Source organism: Ipomoea nil, unplaced genomic scaffold, assembly GCF_001879475.1.
Source record: "Ipomoea nil cultivar Tokyo-kokei standard unplaced genomic scaffold, Asagao_1.1 scaffold0268, whole genome shotgun sequence".
Lineage (NCBI taxonomy): Eukaryota > Viridiplantae > Streptophyta > Magnoliopsida > Solanales > Convolvulaceae > Ipomoea > Ipomoea nil.
Window position 1 is genome coordinate 1,834,046 of NW_017616696.1, and position 18,027 is coordinate 1,852,072.

Below are 18,027 nucleotides of genomic sequence, written 5' to 3' on the forward strand. Positions count from 1 at the left end.
AACTTTCAAGTAAACTGTAGTTGATAATTCCCTGTCCACCAGGGCATCAGCGGACACTTTCATTGCCCTCTTAGTATATGTGGATAATGTGGTATTGGCTAGCCCTAACAAAACACATATACAATAGATAAAACATCACTTTTTTCTTTTTTCTTTTTTTCTTTTTTTTTTTTTTTGAAAACCAGATAAAACATCACTTAATTACATGCAGTTTTTCAAATTAAATAAAGGGGACTTAGGTCATTTTAAGTGCACCAAGGCGTACAATGAATTGTGCACCCTGGTCCAAAACGATGACGTATCTATAAGTTGGTGGGGAGTTGACGCGACGGACACCGTTTCGTCTGTCCAATTCCATTACAATTTTTTTTTTAACACTTGTGTTTATGTGTATTATGTTAAGAGTTTATGTGCATTACGTTAAGAGTTTATGTGTATTATGTATTATGTTAGATTATGTGTATTATGTTAAGAGTTTATGTGTATTATACTATACAATTCTGTACATATCAAACATAGTTTTTTTTTTTTTTTTTTTTTTTTTTTTAGAAGTTAACGGCAGAAACGGGAAACAGAATTTAAAAATACAAAACGACGTCATTTTGGGCACAATATAATTTGCCTTGAGCATCAGTTATTGCGTGGACCGTGGTCGCAGCTATGTGGACCACTGTCCAAAACGACGTCGTTTTGTGCATTTTATTATTATTATTTTGTCACATGGCCCGCTGCAACATACAATTTTATCTTATAATGTACATTATTCTAAAGCATAATGTACATTATTCTAACTAATAAAGTAGATTATTCTAACTCATTAAACACATTATCTTACCACAGAAGTTTCATTATTCTAACGCATAAAATACATTATTCTAATGCATAATATATATTATTCTAGCACAATGTACATTTTAACTCATAATGTACATTTTAACTCATAATATCCACACAATAATTGCCCTTTTCTTCCAAGCTAATTCCACATTATAGTTAAAAGGTTTCAGCGATTCTTATTGGATAGCCTCTCTTGATATTAGGACTCTATTATCCATATTAGACTAAGACTATATTATCCATATTAGACTAGGACTATATTATTCGTGTTAGACTAGGGTTATATCTAGCATCTCTATATATTCGCTCCCTGTACTCTCAGACATTATTATTGAATACAGAAAATATATTCTCATATGGTATCAGCTAGGTTTTCTTTTCTCATGGAAAACGTCGGTGTTAATGACGACTCTGTTCTTGGTTCTTCGGAATGGACCGTTACCGAGGTTCCTACGATGCCTGCGAGTGGTAACCTGTCATCGGCTCATCACTTCGTTTCTTTAAAGTTGACCTCCCGAAATTATCTATTCTGGCGAACTCAGATGCTTCCGTTTCTTGAAGGCCAAGGGCTTCTAGGGTTTATTGATGGTACAACACCCTTTCCGACGACATCGCCGGCCTTAACGTCGACCGCAGACAGCGCCCCGGCGGCGGTTTCCGATCTCCCCGCCCGGCAGCTCGCTTGGCGTCGGCAAGACAAGGCAATCCTCTCCATGCTCATCTCTTCTTTGTCCGAGAAGACTCTTCGTTTCGCCGTTGGCAAGGGCACCTCTCGGCAGCTTTGGCAGGTAATCGAACAACCCCTAGGTTCGTCTACTCGCTCTCATGCACTCTGGCTACTCGGCGAACTTCAGGGGCTCCGTCAAGGTGATTCCTCGATATCTAATTACCTTGGTCGTGCCCAGATGTTGATTGATGAATTGGCCCTCGCCGGTCGACATGTTGAGTTGGATGATCAGAATTTATATGTGTTTCGCGGTTTACACCCGGAGTTCCAACCGTTGGTGGCAACTCTAGCCCGTGGTGCGCCAGTTCCCCTCCCGGAGGTTGCAGATTTTCTTGTTTCACAGGAGTGGATCTGTTCGGACGATGGTGCGGCTCTCGGCGCACCGATGGCCTTGGCCGTAAGCCGTGGTGGTCACGGCGGTCGCGGTGGCAGCCCACAAAACCGAGACGGTAGCGGCCGCGGCAGGGGGCGGTCCAACTCGGGTCCTCGGTGTCAGATTTGCAACAAGCAAGGGCATATAGCTAAGGCGTGTTGGCGTCGTTTCACTCCTGATTCGGACCCTCAGGCGAATGTTGTCGTTTCTGGTGTTGATGGTTCTATGGACGACTCTCATCAGTGGTTCCCAGACACTGGTGCCACAAATCATGCTACCCCTGATCCCACATTATTGACGTCCTCTACTGCACATGATGGTCCGGAGACACTTCGGGTCGGCAATGGTACAGAATTGCCTATTGTTACTGTTGGTTCTACTTCGTTAGCCACTAATTCTAGGTCGTTTCGTATGTCTGATGTTTTGCATGTTCCTGGTCTATCTTCTTCGTTATTATCTGTTCAGCGTTTTGCTAAAGAGAATAATGTCTTTTTTGAGTTTCAGCCTTCGTGTTTCTTTGTGAAGGACATTCAAACCAGGAACACCCTTTTAAGGGGCATGCGTCCGGGGGTTTATATGCATGGCCTGCCTCGCGTCCGGCTCCCGCTGCTTTCGTTGTTACACGGTATTCTTTCGTCTGGCATATGCGGCTTGGGCATCCACACTCTCGTGTCCTGCGTCAAGTTTTAGCCTCTTCTAGTCTTAGTTCGTTTAATCCCATTGATTTGCCCAATATTTGTTCCTCTTGTCAATTAGGCAAGTCGTCTCGTTTTCCTTTATCGCGTGTTGAATGTACTAGTTCGCATCCTTTAGAATTAATATATTCAGATATTTGGGGCCCTGTGCCGATACTTTCTGCAAATGGCTTTAAATATTTTGTATTATTTGTGGATGATTACACTCTTTACGTATGGTATTATCCTATGCGAGCTAAGTCTGATTTATATGCGATATTTGATAAGTTTCGGTCACTTGTTGAACGTTCCTTCTCTCGTAAAATTCTGTCCTTTCAGTCTAATTTAGGGGGAGAATACAAAAAGCTTGGTTCGACTCTCGCGTTATTGGGTATTCGACACAGGCAGTCCTGTGCGTACACTCATGAACAAAACGGCAGAGTAGAACGCAAGCATCGCCATGTTTTCGAAACGGGACTGGCGCTAATGGCCGAATCCTCTGTTCCGTCACGTTTCTAGGATTATGCCTTCGAAACTGCTGTGTATCTTATCAATAAAATGCCCACTCGTGTCTTGTCTGATAAGTCCCCTCACTACCTCTTGCATCGGTCTCCACCCTCTTACTCATACTTACGGGTTTTTGGGTGTCTGTGTTTTCCTAATCTGCGGCCCTATAATCGCAACAAACTGCAGTTTTGGTCGTCTCCTTGTGTCTTTCTAGGATATCCCCCGTCCTTTAGTGGCTATCGTTGTTTAGACACTAACACTAACAATATTTTTATCTGTCGCCATGTGCGATTCGATGAGACTGTCTTTCCTTTTGTTGCTTCTGTTAATTCATAGGTACCTGCACCACGCCCGAAGCCATGGGGTGTTGCGCCGGTTGTGCCTCCTGGTGAGCCGAGTGATGTCTCGGCCTTTGATCCGCCTGCCGTGTCTGAGCCACACTGCCAGCAGCCCGTTCTTGCCGAGCCGTCCGTGACCGAGTCCGAGCGGACAGTCACGGACCAGCCGCCTACTCGGCTGAGGGGTCGACCTCGTGGTCGATCCCGTCCCGCGCCCTCGCCCGTTCGCTCTCATACGATGAATACGCGGAGCTCGGGACCGCATGATCATGTTGCTCTATCTACAGACATCACTATTGAGCCTACATGTTTTACTCAAGCGGTCAAATTTCCTGAATGGCGGGATGCAATGGATTTGGATTTAATGCCTTGGTGCACAACAATACTTGGAGGCTTGTTCCTTTTAAATCAGGTATGAATGTGGTTGGCTGTAAGTGGGTGTTTAGAACCAAGAGGAAAGCTGATGGTTCGATTGAACGTTACAAGACTCGTTTGGTTGCCAAGGGATTCAATCAGGTTGCTGGTGAGGATTTCTTTGAGACCTTTAGTCCCATGGTTAAACCGACTACGGTACGTCTTCTTTTATCCTTAGCTATTTCTCGTGGATGGACTATTCGACAGTTGGATATACACAATGCCTTTCTAAATGGCAATCTCGCTGAGACGGTTTATATGCGCCAGCCCCTGGCTATGAAGACAAAACGATGCCCGGGAACGTTTGTTTCCTTCAACGTTCTTTATATGGGCTTATGCAAGCTCCTCATGCTTGGTTCACTCGTTTGCATGATTTTCTGGTTTCTGCTGGTTTCTCACCTTCCAAGACGGATGTCTCTCTATTTATATATTCACATGGCAATACTCGTCTATATTTTCTGGTTTATGTGGATGATATTTTGGTTATGGGATCTGATCCGGCTCATGTGACTGCTCTTATTGACAAGTTGGCTCTTGAGTTTAAAGTTCGTGATATGGGTGTGCCCTCGTTCTTTCTGGGTATTGAGACTGTTCCGTTGTCTGATGGCATGCTTCTGTCTCAACAACGGTACATTCTAAAATGAGCAGGTATGGTTGATTGCAAGCTCGTGGCTATTCCGGTTTCAACCACGAAGGCCGAGACTGATACCGTGGTACCATACGCTGATCCCACTCAGTATCGCAGCTTTGCAGGTGCTCTGCAATATCTTACGGTAACTCGGTCTGATCTTTCCTATGCAGTCAATCGTTTGTGCCAGCACATGCACTCTCCCTCTACTGCGGATTGGGCGGCTCTCAAGAGGGTGTTACGGTATGTAAATGGGACACTACATCTTGGTCTTAAGATTACGTCTTCTCCTTCTTTAGATATTCATGCATATTCTGATTCGGATTGGGCTGGCAATCCTGATGATCGCAAATCTACTAGTGGTTTTGCTGTATTTTTGGGAACCAATCTTGTCTCATGGGTTTGTCGAAAACAACGTACTGTGGCTCGTTCATCAACTGAGGCTGAATACAAAAGACTGGCTGATGTCTCTGCAAAGGTTACTTGGCTCGTCTCTCTGATGAAGGAAATCGGGTTTGCACCACCTTCTGTGCCCAAACTCTGGTGTGACAATCTGGGAGCTACTTATCTGTGTGCTAATCCGGTGTTTCATGCTCGCACCAAGCACATTGAGATCGACTACCACTTTGTTCGTGATAAAGTCGCGAAGAAGGAATTACAAGTCAATTTTATTTCTACCAAAGATCAGATAGCGGATATTTTTACTAAGTCTCTTTCGTCTGCACGTTTTAATTTACTCCGTTGCAAGCTCAATGTTTTGGCTGACCAACCTTGTGCTTGAGGGGGAGTATTAGGACTCTATTATCCATATTAGACTAGGACTATATTATCCATATTAGACTAGACTATATTATTCGTGTTGGACTAGGATTATATCTAGCATCTCTATATATTCGCTCCCTGTACTCTCAGACATTATTATTGAATACAGAAAATATATTCTCATCCTTGATACCGAGAGGTTTAATTTGTAATTGGATTTAGCATCTTCTTGGATACTATCCTAGTTTTTTTGGGAAAAAAAAACAAATAACAATTTCAAAGTTCTCTTGAATACTATAGGAAAGGTTGCAATTTTGAAGGCCTTTTTTTTTTTTATCCCTTGTGTAGTTGTGTACTTATTTTAGGACAAATAGGATTGAGAAAGAGTTATTTAATGTGACATGCATGAAATCTTTCGGTCAGTAAATTAAAATAAGTCACTACAATTATATCATGGATTAGGGTCCACATAACATTATGGACTCTTAATCAAAACGAGAATGTACAAAATTTATACTTGTAAAGTATATAATTTCATAACACAAAACACAAAAAATTATAACACAAGACACATACATGTTATATATTTACTTATTTTCAAATTTGATTTAGGTACATAATTTGTATTCATAGGCACAAAATTACACAATACAAGACACATAAATTCATAATATAAAACAATTATTAATTTGTTCAATTCATACTTAAGGTACAAATTTTCATAACGCAAGATACAAAAAGTCACAACACAAAACACATACACATGAACCAGGGTTCATAGTGCAGCTTGGTCAATGGTATAAGAATTGCAATAAACTAGGGAGATCATAATAAGACATGTTTGATATTTAGTCTTCTTTAACTATTATTACGCCATAAATTCAACAATCACAGACATTCAACAACGCCACAAAAGCAACATGAAATAAAAAAATTAGAAGCTGAGGAGGTTTTTCTCCTTTAAACTTTCAATAGTATCCTTAAGGGTCACTGCAAAAGAAGTAAAGTTGATGCCCAAACTTTTTGCCTTTTTCTGGGATGCTTTGAAGGTTGGCATTACAGGCAAGTCTCCTTTATATCTGTTACCATTTAAGAAAAAAAAAAAAAAGAAAAAAAAAAGGGATCAATTCGTTGCTATAAGTGGGTTCAATTCAGAAAAAAAAAAAAAAAAGAGTTAATACCGGGTGGGTTCTCTGAGTATAATAACACCGCCGCATTTAGTTCTAAACCTTCAACTTAACAACGTCATGGTCTTTCAACTTTAATTTCAAATTTAACCACTCATGTCCTTCGACTTTTAAGTTAACCAACCATGTCCCTTCAACTTTGAAATTTAGTCAATTGTGGTCTTTCTGTTTGTTTAAGTAAAGGCAAAGTTGGGACTGTTGGGGAAAATCGCAACGTCAACGCACGATCTGGAAGCCTTTTAAGAAGCACGGACACTATGGGTGTATGGTAGAAAAAAAATCTGTGCCGTGTTATAATAACACTACCTTAAAAGCGTTATTTGCCCGGTAACGGTGCAGTTAGAACCCTGGCACGCTTTCGACAGGCTACACAGACCTACTACGGATAGCTTGCACTAGCAATCACATAGGCGAACCTCACTATTGCTCAGACGAAGGGAGGGAGAAGGAGAATAGAATAAATGACTCGAATTCAAGGTGTGTTTTGAAACGATGTTGGGAGCTGCTATTTATAGTAAGCAGCCCCTACATCCCACCCACATGATGGACACAGGGTTTTGTCCACATTTTAGCGCCTTTGGCGCTACTCCTTACATAGGAGCGCATTGTGCGCTACCATGTAATGAAATGGGTTTCCCATTTCATAATCCAATGACAAAGTCAAAGGGGTGAGGTGGATATGGAAGCTTTCATCTTTTAATTTTCCCAACAATCCCCCACAAATTTAAAGAGGAAAGGAAAATGGTAAGGTCTGAGCAATACAAATGAGTTGATCTTAATGTCAGTGTTTGAGAACTTGAACTGACACGTAGTGACACTGAGTAATTTTCTTTCCGGGAGTGATGTGAATCTTGAACTCACCGGTTAGATAAATTTTGAACTCGAATGCACACACCAACTCAAAAAGCAGGTTCTACAAAAGTCAAACTCTTTGACTTCTTATGAACACCCTTAGTATTGAAGAATGTTACGTCTGTCTCAAATATGGACTTCTACCCTGTCAAAGTCTATCACAAAATAGACTTTTAACTCTGACAAGTCTTACAACATTATAGATTTTTTCCGTCTTGTGAAGTCCATCTCAATACAGACTTTTAACTCTATCAGGTCTATCTCGGTATAGACCACCATTAAAGGCTTATAGAGTAGTTAAAGACATAAATCAGTTGTAAGTCTTTTCTTTCTATCATAGGCTGTTATTTGCAATGCAAACGACAGTTTGTGAATCACAATGAAGGAAGGTGTTGGACACCCCCACAATTACACGGTTATCACCATGTTTCTTAGCCACTCAGCTTCTTGGGATAACCCCATTATTTTTCATAAGAGGCGGTTAGCCCTTTTCTACTCAAGTTAGGGGTCTCTTTAGGTCTATCTCAACATAGACCATGGTAGCCCTTTTCCACTCAAGTTAGGGATCTCTTTAGGTCTATCTCAACATAGACCATCCCAATTAAGTATAAGAGGCTAAACTTCCAATGTGGGACAACATAGATAGGCAAAAGGAAGCCTTTCCTTTTAAATGCTCCCAACAATCCCCCACCATTAAAGGGACTTAGGCTGATGCTGTCATTGCCTGACAACGATCAAAACAAATTTTCATGCCAGTGTATAAAACTTGAACTGTCATATAGTGACATTAAGTACTTCTCTAAACGGGAGTGAATTTGATCTTGAACTCATCGAATAGACAAAGTTTGAACTTAACGCACTTAATTTGCTTTGGTCGCTTTAAAATATGTGAGGTCTTACTCTTGACCCTGAGATATCCCCTGTTAGGTCTATTCTAGGATAGACCTTCAACTCTGTCAAGTCTACCTCAACGCAGACCACCATGACTGGCTACAGAGTATCTATGGGCACCACGATCACTTTGTACTCATGTCATTATGCGGTGAATTCATTAGGTTTGTCTCAACAAAACCACCATTTCTCAAAGAGTTATGAATTCATTAAGAGCTCTAGCTCAACCTCACATGCTGTGAATTCATTAAGTTTGTCTCAGCAAAACCACCATTTCTCAAAGAGTTATGAATTCATTAAGAGTTGTAGCTCAACCTCACAGGTACACACACTGTCGGAATGACCAACTAGTGTACTATTTTGTAACTCTTTTCATGGTTTCGTTTGACCACAGAAGTGGCCTGGGATCCACCACGAATTCATTACCACTTGGACTTTAAGTCGTTCCAATGAGTCAACGACTAATCCTCATAATTAGCCCTCAAGTAAGTTGATTCTCTTGACCAAACTTACATGCACTTTGACGAGTACTTCGTTTACTCGTAAATAATCCCTTGAGATTTTCATGTTTAACATGACACATTCTCTTTCATCATTATTCTCAATTAAAAGCGTTATTTTCCCGGTAACGGTGCAGTTAAAACCCTGGCACGCTTTCGACAGGCTACACAGACCTACTATGGATAGCTTGCACTAGCAATCACGTAGACGAACCTCACTATTGCTCAGACGAAGGGGGGAAGAAGGAGAATAGAATAAATGACTCGAATTCAAGGTGTGTTTTGAAACGATGTTGGGAGCTGCTATTTATAGTAAGCAGCCCCTCCATCCCACCCACATGATGGACACAGGGTTTTGTCCACATTTTAGCGCCTTTGGCGCTACTCCTTACATAGGAGCGCATTGTGCGCTACCATGTAATGAAATGGGTTTCCCATTTCATAATCCAATGACAAAGTCAAAGGGGTGAGGTGGATATGGAAGCTTTCATCTTTTAATTTTCCCAACAGGGACTAGTGTACTGTTAAAAATTTAAAAGTTGAAGGACCATGAGTGGTTAACTTGAAAGTTGAAAGACTATAAGTGGTTAAATTTGAAAATGGAAAGATCACGGAGAATTAAATTCAAAGTTTAGGATTAAATATGTCGGTCACTATACTCGAAACACCCAAACTGGTATTAACTCAAAAAAATAGAAACTTCTTCTAATTTAAATCATACTTGTCAGGAATGGGAAGAGAAGGGTAAAGCTGGCCTGCAATCTTCAGAACCTGAGAAAAGTGTATTGTTTCACCAATCAAAAGGTATCTTCCACGGGCAGAAGGTACCTCAAATGCTTGAATATGTGCATTTACAACATCTCTAGCATCAACATAACAATTGATTCCGGGAAAGAAATCCTTTTCTGTTAACAACCATAATTTCCAATACCGCTAATAAGAATGCTAACAGCTAGCTCTTCACAATGTTTCAAGAACATTGATACAAATATGTATTTTGATTGATAATATAATGCTCATTTCTTGAAGAGATCTTACCCTCTTTTATGAGGTCTAGAATCACCTTGGTTGAAAAGTTAAGAGTTGGTTGCAGAATAGGGCCAATAACAAGACAAGGATGCAATGAAACCACAAGACAAGGATGCAATGAAACCATGTCAATCCCATTCTCCCATGCATATTTCCATGCTGCTTCCTCGGCAAGGATTTTAGACAGGATATACCATTGCTATAAAGACCAAACAAAAACTCATCACAGTGTTTTGTTTGTAAGCAAGTTAAGGATACAACTCAATATAATAACGTGTTAATAGAACAGATATTACCTTGTAATAGAGTTAATAGTATTAAAAAAAAAATAAGTATTCCGTAAAAGCTCTAAAGAGCAATATGTTCTATAGCTACTATATTAGACTTATCCATACATATCTAAAAACATAATAAGTCTCAATAAAAGTTATATCCCTAATTTATATCTATTTTTTTTAGTGCTAATCATTTTGTACATTGTGTTTTAAGAGTTGTATTATATATTTTTGTGGACAAAAATACCCCTACCGTTATAATTTATGTTATCTTTTCCATTATTGTTACCGTGCACATGCATCCACCACATATTTTCTTATATTCTTTAATGATAATAATATTTCTAGACATTATATATATTGAATTAATATAATAAATAAATTTGATTTCATAAAGATTTTAATTAGTAAGGATTTGTTAGTTATTTTTAATAATATAAATACTAGGCATATGTTTTTGCGCATCGCGCATAGAAAAGACTAGTATATATATATAAGCGCACACCTTTGTTTCCTCTGCAAATTCTTTATCAGAAAACCAAGTCTCGTCGACTACCTCAGTCGGTGTTATAAGATTTCTTTTGACAAAAATTGAAGCTGTTGAGGATGTCACCACTACCTTTTTCACACAAGGTGTTCTCACACAAGATCCAAGAACATTTAGTGTCCCTTTCACTGCAGGATCCACTAGTTCTCTCTACAATATATAGATAAAATACAAGGGTGATTATGAAACAGAGTTAATTCCAACTGGGGTCAGAGACGGAGCCAGTGTAATGGGGGCAGCTGACCCCACTCCCCCCACCCCTTTATATATATATATATATATATATATATATATATATATATATAGCATTAGAGGTTATATAAAATTAATATTTATGTTTAAGTTGTTTATAATTTGAGTAGCTTAGTTGGTTGAATTCTTTCTTTTATGTCAAGATGGCCTAGGGTCATAGGTTCAAATCTCATTAACAACATTTTTCTTATATTCATTTGTTTATTTTATCTTTTTCATTCCTTTCCAAGATAAATATTTTTTAGTCTACTTTTATAAATCATTTAATTAATAAATTAAATATTCTTTTAGTCTATTTTTTATGAATCATTCAATTAATGTAATATACAACTTTATATTATACTTCATTGTATTCGAATTAATTTAGAAAAACATAAAGTTGATCTAACTAAAAAAAAAATTAAAACATATTTATGAATATAGTATTATTCAAATTATTTTATCTAATTTATTATGTTTCATATGTTGTCATAAATATTTTCACATTGTCATCCCACTCAAGTATATTTTTGGCTCTGACTCTAACTATCGTGTAATATATCAAAATCATTCTATTGTAATTTATAATGTATTTTGTATTTTAACCTTATTATGACTGTTTGATATTTTGTAATTGACATTTCTAACGTTATCCAAACTTTGCCCCCACTCACAAAATTTTCTAACTCCGTCCCTGACTGGGGTCTGCCAATTATAGTGACACCGCCCCGTGTAGTTCTAAACTTTCAATTTAATCATACGTGGTCCTTCAATTTTCAAATTTAGCTAGTCGTGGTCCTTCCCTTAGTTTACACATAAGGGCAAAGTTAGGACCATGGTTGATTAAAAATTTGAAAATTGAAGAACCGTTGTGGTTAACTTGAAAGTTGAAGGAAGTGCGGTTAAATTTGAAAGTTGAAAGTTGTCACATGTGGTTAAATTGAAAGTTTAGGACTAAACATAACAGTGCTACTATATTCGGAGGACCCGGTATTAATTCTTATGAAACATTTGATTATTATTGGAAACAAAAACGAAAAGGCTGACCTTAGTTGCAGATGGTGAAAAAGAAACAGGTGATGCTGTGTGGAAAACACCTTCACACCCATTAATTGCATCATCGAAAGAGTTTTCCTCAACTAAGTCAGCTTCAAACAAATGCAGTCTTTCCTTGGCACCATCTAATGCAAGAAGATGTGACACCTTATTTGGATCCTCTGCAATAATACCATATAAGATGTTACTGTAATGGAAGGTACAGCAATACATATATACATCAATGATTTTCCAGAAATAAAATTGAATTGGAAGAGAGAGGCCAGCTGGGAACTGACTGAGGCAGCGAACGGTGGCGTGGACGGTGTAACCACGGTGGAGCAAAAGCTTGACGAGCCAAGAAGCTATGAAGCCGGAAGCACCGGTCACGCATACCACCTTCCCCTCTCCGCTCATTTGGCTTCTTCTTCTTCTTCAGATTAAATTTGAACTTACCTTCAAACTAGAAACAATACTGGTGATATATATGTTTGTTTCTTCTTTATATTTTCACACACCGCATTATGATACAAGTCGTGATAAATGAAATTTAATACTCCGTATAATATTGATAATATAATTAAGTGCACATAATTGAAATGACTTTTGATGTGTGGAGTGTGGACCAGTCTAGAAATAATTAACTCCAACAATGGATTTCAAGTCAAACATTTAATATTTAATATAAACTACAAATAATAGATTGGTGAAGTGGAGACCATTCAAGAGATAATTTATTCCACCAAAATACGGATAGTTATGCTGTGGGCTCGTGCCCAGCGTGCATCATGGGCACGGATAACGGTACCGTCAGGCACCGTTATCTTCCCTTTTTTTTTTTTTTTTTTTTTTTTTTTTAAATTTAATTTCAGACCGCTTCGTTATAGGAGCATATATTCACAGCTTTGTGTTCATAATTTCATAACTGTACATTCATAATTTCATAACTGTACATTCATAATTCTATAACTGTACATTCATAATTCCGTAACTGTACATTCATAATTCAATAACTGTAAATTCATAATTTTCGAAGCTCTATGTTCATAATTGTAAGTTCATAATGTTAGAGTTCTATGTTCATAATTCCATAACTGTACATTCATAATTTCATAACTGTACATTCATAATTCCATAACTGTACATTCATAATTCCATACTGTATATTCATAATTCCATACCGAACATTCATAATTTTCGAAGCTCTATGTTCATAATTGTAAGTTCATAATTCCATAACTATACATTCATAATTCTATAACTGTACATTCATAATGTCATAACTGTATATTCATAATTTCATAACGAATATGCCGTTAACGCCGTTAACGGCGTTTCGAACAATTTTTTTTTTATAGTTAAAACAGCGTCGTTTTCACGGAAAACGACGCCGTGCGCACCTTGCAAGGTGCGCACGTGCGCATAGCATAATTTGCCCCAAAATACCCTCCAAAAGTTCTGAGTGATATATCAAGTCCAGCCCAAGAAAAGAAATTCAAGTATATAGAGCGCACAGAGTAAAGCTGTCAAAAAGGGCCCAACCCATTTAATCCATATTCTAGGCAAGTTGGGTTGTAGAATTTTTAACTCGACTCGTTTTAACTTGACTAGTATAATTCACGAGCGAACCAATATCTCCACCAATCGTTATGCCATAGAACCGTGTTCACCATCCATGGTGAACACAGTCCCAACGATAACGGTGCACCGTTATCTTTTTTTTTTTTTTTTTTCTTAATTAATTGCGTGACTTTTCTTCTTCATTTTCACATTTCGCGGTTTCACTTTCTCTTCGCGCAAGTTTTTTCAACATTCATAAATTATGAATGTGCAGATATGAATTTATGAATGTGCAGTTATGAAATTATGAATTTTCTTTTATGAGATTATGAATTTTCTGTTATGAAATTATGAATTTTCTGTTTTGAGATTATGAATTTTCTGGTATGCGATTATGAATTTTCTGTTATAAAATTATGAATTTTCTGTTATGAGATTATGAATTTATAGAAAATTCATAATTGCATAACTGTAAATTCATAATCTCATAACCGAAAATTCATAATTTAATAAATGTTTTTCTTTTATGCGATTATGAATTTTCTGTTATGAGATTATGAATTTACAGTACATTCATAATCTCATAACAAAAAATTCATAATCTGAACAAACGCGCGCCGTTAACAGCACATTAACTAAAAAAAAAAATTCTCATAAAAACGGTGTCGTTTAGACCCGTGTTCACCATTAACACGTTTCCAGGGCATAATTTGCGTATCTCCACTCCAACCTTCCACCTTCAAATTTGTTGTGTAATTGAGTATTGTTTTAATATTTTAAAATATTATTGCTAATCAGATTTGAACTATTGTAACCATGCAAAAGACACTTGCTGAACATCTTTATATAATCATATATTTATTTAGATCATTCACATGCACTATTATCAATATAAATAAATAAATAAATAAATATACATATACATACACATACACATACACATACACATACACATATACATACATACATACATACATACATACATATATATGTATATATATATGTATATATATATATATATATATATGTATATATATATATATATATACATATGTTAGATATATTAAATATAATATATTTAATATAATATATATTAAATATAATATAATATATCTATAATATATATATAATATATATATTAGAGAAAGAGGGAGAGAGAGGAAAGAATGCTTTGTGATTCAAATTGATGATTTAAAATGGTTAATAACAAGCCTATTTATAGTGAATACAAAACTAGTAAAGCATAAATTTAGGAGATGCATGCTCCATGTATTGTAAAGTCATGACCCACTTACTGCATCCTCAATCTGCATGCATTGCCACAACTCCCACATACTTGGTTTAATTAAATTATAATAATAATATTATTATAACATTGCCTCCTTTAAACCAAGTTGGATATATTGGTCATCCCAATATCTTTCTTCAATTTAAGAAATGTCTCTATCTTCAACGGCTTCGTAAAGATATCTACAACTTGACATTCACTTGAACAATACTCAATGTTGATTTGTTTTTCAACAACCAACTCTCTGATTTTGTGATACTTGATATCAATGTGTTTGCTGCGACCATGAAAGACTGGACATTTTCTGGAATCGGTTGCTCTTCAACAATATTTTCAACAGCAGGAATAACAACTGAACTTTCATCTTTAGCTAACCAATCCCAAGCACCATATTCATCAAAAGTGACATCACGACTTATAACAACCTTTTTAGTTTCAGGATTGTATAGTTTATAAGCCTTTGAAGCGTCACTATAACCAATGAATATGCATTTCTCACCTTTATCATCCAACTTCTTTCTCAATGGATCTGGCACATGTGCATATGCCAAACATCCAAAAACCTTGATATATTTGATAGAGGGTTTTCTCCCACTCCAAGCTTCTTCGGGTGTCTTATCCCGGACACTCTTAGTTGGACACCTATTCAACACATAGACAGCACAAGCAACAGCTTCTGCCCAAAAAGGTTTAGGCAGATCCTTGGATTTCAACATGCACCTTACCATATCCATGATAGACCTATTCTTCCTCTCAGCCACTCCATTTTGTTGTGGAGTGTATCTAGCTGTCATCTGATGTTGAATACCCTTCTTCTTCAGAAAATCATCACAGGCAATATATTCTGTACCTCTATCAGTTCTCAAGATTTTAATTTCATAACCACTCCGCTTTTCAACAAAAGCCTTAAATTGTTTGAAAACATCACATGCTTCAGACTTTTGCTTCAGAAAGTAAACCCATGTTTTTCTACTGAAATCATCAATGAAAGTAATAAAGTACTTACAACCTCCATATGAGGGAACCTCCAACGAACACAGGTCTGAGTGAACAATCTCCAACTGTTTTGTGGCTCTCCTTGACTTGCCCACGGGAAAGGGATCTCTATGCTTCTTCCCAATCACACAAATCTCACAGATACGATTAGGGACATTCACAACAGGTAAATCAGAAACAAGTTCCTTTCTCGCAAGATAGTTTAACCCAGAAAAATGAAAATGCCCAAACCGCATATGCCATAACCAATTATCATCACAAACTTCAGAATTAAAGCAAGCAAGGAGAGTATGCTTAATTTTCAAAGGAAATAGTCGATTTTGGGACATATTTACCTTTGCAATCAAAACTCCTTTAGCATCTGCAATGGTACAACACCCCTGAGCAATATGTATCTTATATCCTTTTTCTGACAACTGACCCATACTCAACAAATTTTGGTGTAGTTCAGGAACATAGAACACATCGGATATAAAATTGTGAGTACCATCCTTCAACTGAATAGAGATTTTACCTTTTCCCAAAATTGGCACCTTTGACTTATTGCCAAACGTTACTTCAGACCGGACTGATTCATCTAGTTCGGAAAACAATTCTTTCTTCCCACACATATGGTTACTACACCCAGTATCCAAGAACCATATGTTCTTATCAGCAGAAAAACTATCACTGGCCAAAAGTAAGGTTTCAGAATTCTCACCAGACTTTTCAGCAGTATTTTCAGCAATGTTTGCTTGATTTCCACGATTGTTGTCCTCATTATACCAACAATCTGCAATCTTGTGCCCATACTTGCCACAATTGTAGCAATGAAATGGAAATTTACCTTGTTTGGTATTACCTCCACCTCTTCCTTGGTTGGAGTTACCACGTCCTCCTCCTTGGTTGAAGTTACCACGACTTCTTCCACTAGAACCTCCTCTTCCTCTTCCACGACCTCTACCAGATCCTCCACCTCTTTGATTAGTGCCAGTCACATTAAGGGTGACTTGACTCTTCAAAGCTTCTTCTGCTAGTGGTTCCGATTTTGACGCAATTCTGTCAATATGACTTTCTACCATACCTTTCAGCTCTGCAATTGATAAGAGCTCGGTTTTGTGTGACTCTGTTATTGAAGCCACCACATGGTCATACTTCATCGGCATAGTTCGAAGAACTTTTTCAACCACTGCACCATCTTCAATCGTATCTCCATATAGCCTCATCTTATTCACCATAACGCATCTACTGTTTCTGTAGAGGTCATCTCACAATTATCGTACAACCTTCTCAACGACTGCAACTTAGACTTCTGCGCCCGATCGACTCCTTTGTGTGACACCTTTAAGATGTCCCAAGCTTGTTTTGCTGTTTGAGCACGAGCTAATTGCCCAAAAATGGAATAATGAACACCTTGGTGAATCTGACCCAAGGCCAATTTATCTCGCCGTATAGCGCCTGCATCAGCTCCTTCGGGTAAACCGGGATCAACAAAGCTCCAAAGATTTTGAGCTTGCAAATGTGTGGACATCATAATTTGCCAATAATTGTAATCGAGGTTCCCGTCCAATTTGGGACCCGACCATACAATATTGAAATTTGTGGCCATAATTCACTATGAAAAATACCTTGGGGTTGAAAGGTTGACTGTCTCTGATACCAAATGTTAGATATATTAAATATAATATATTTAATATAATATATATTAAATATAATATAATATATCTATAATATATATATAATATATATATTAGAGAAAGAGGGAGAGAGAGGAAAGAATGCTTTGTGATTCAAATTGATGATTTAAAATGGTTAATAACAAGCCTATTTATAGTGAATACAAAACTAGTAAAGCATAAATTTAGGAGATGCATGCTCCATGTATTGTAAAGTCATGACCCACTTACTGCATCCTCAATCTGCATGCATTGCCACAACTCCCACATACTTGGTTTAATTAAATTATAATAATAATATTATTATAACAACATACATATATATATATATATATATATATATATATATATATATATATATATATATATATATATATATATATATATATATATATTAGAGTTTAGGTGAGGTCGCGTCTTCTCGTGCGGTTGTACCTTTCCGTGCGGCCGCACCAATAGTTATGCAAATATGCACCAACAATGTTAGAAAATGCACAAGAAAAATATGCACAAATTAGATACGCATCACCAAAAACGCACTATTAGTTATGAATAAAAGCACCACACAGTGTCCGAAACTGCACAATTAAAGAGTGGGGAATTATGATGCATATTTTTTGGGTTTGTTGTGCGTTTTTTGGTATATTTTTGCATTTTATTGTTGTGCATTTCCTAACATTGTTGGTGTATATTTGCATAACTATTAGGGTCCGTTTGGAAA

The 18,027-nt window shown here is 37.2% G+C and overlaps 2 protein-coding genes across 3 annotated transcripts; one reads left to right on the top strand and one right to left on the bottom strand.

Moving 5' to 3' along the window:
* Positions 1-1,193: 1,193 nt before the first annotated feature.
* Positions 1,194-3,130, top strand: LOC109152448. Its single transcript, XM_019300154.1, has 2 exons — positions 1,194-2,423; positions 2,951-3,130. Exons 1-2 carry the CDS (start codon positions 1,194-1,196, stop codon positions 3,128-3,130), a joined length of 1,410 nt encoding a protein of 469 aa, XP_019155699.1.
* Positions 3,131-6,115: 2,985 nt separating this feature from the next.
* On the bottom strand, positions 6,116-12,321 carry LOC109147842 (cinnamoyl-CoA reductase 1-like). Of its 2 annotated transcripts, none has more exons than XM_019295506.1 (6): positions 12,107-12,315; positions 11,816-11,989; positions 10,500-10,687; positions 9,729-9,918; positions 9,412-9,595; positions 6,116-6,339 (listed from the first exon to the last, which is right to left on the bottom strand). In XM_019295506.1, the coding sequence occupies exons 1-6, from the start codon at positions 12,222-12,224 to the stop codon at positions 6,195-6,197; spliced, it is 999 nt and encodes a 332-aa protein (XP_019151051.1). In that variant the 5' UTR covers positions 12,225-12,315; the 3' UTR covers positions 6,116-6,194. The 2 variants fall into 2 exon arrangements, with proteins under 2 accessions (XP_019151051.1, XP_019151046.1); XM_019295501.1 differs by having other exon boundaries at positions 6,117-6,339; positions 10,500-10,691; positions 11,820-11,989; positions 12,107-12,321.
* Positions 12,322-18,027: the final 5,706 nt, after the last annotated feature.

What these genes read in the sequence shown, in the direction of transcription:
- LOC109152448 (XM_019300154.1), top strand. Translation starts at nt 1,194, where the DNA reads ATGGTATCAGCTAGGTTTTCTTTTCTCATGGAAAACGTCGGTGTTAAT. An exon ending in GTTTTGCTAAAGAGAATAAT is followed by an intron (nt 2,424 to 2,950) that starts GTCTTTTTTGAG and finishes CTGTCCTTTCAG; the next exon opens with TCTAATTTAGGGGGAGAATA.
- LOC109147842 (XM_019295506.1), bottom strand. Translation starts at nt 12,224, where the DNA reads ATGAGCGGAGAGGGGAAGGTGGTATGCGTGACCGGTGCTTCCGGCTTC. An exon ending in AATTTGCAGAGGAAACAAAG is followed by an intron (nt 9,919 to 10,499) that starts GTGTGCGCTTAT and finishes TGGTCTTTATAG; the next exon opens with CAATGGTATATCCTGTCTAA. An exon ending in TCTAGACCTCATAAAAGAGG is followed by an intron (nt 9,596 to 9,728) that starts GTAAGATCTCTT and finishes GGTTGTTAACAG; the next exon opens with AAAAGGATTTCTTTCCCGGA.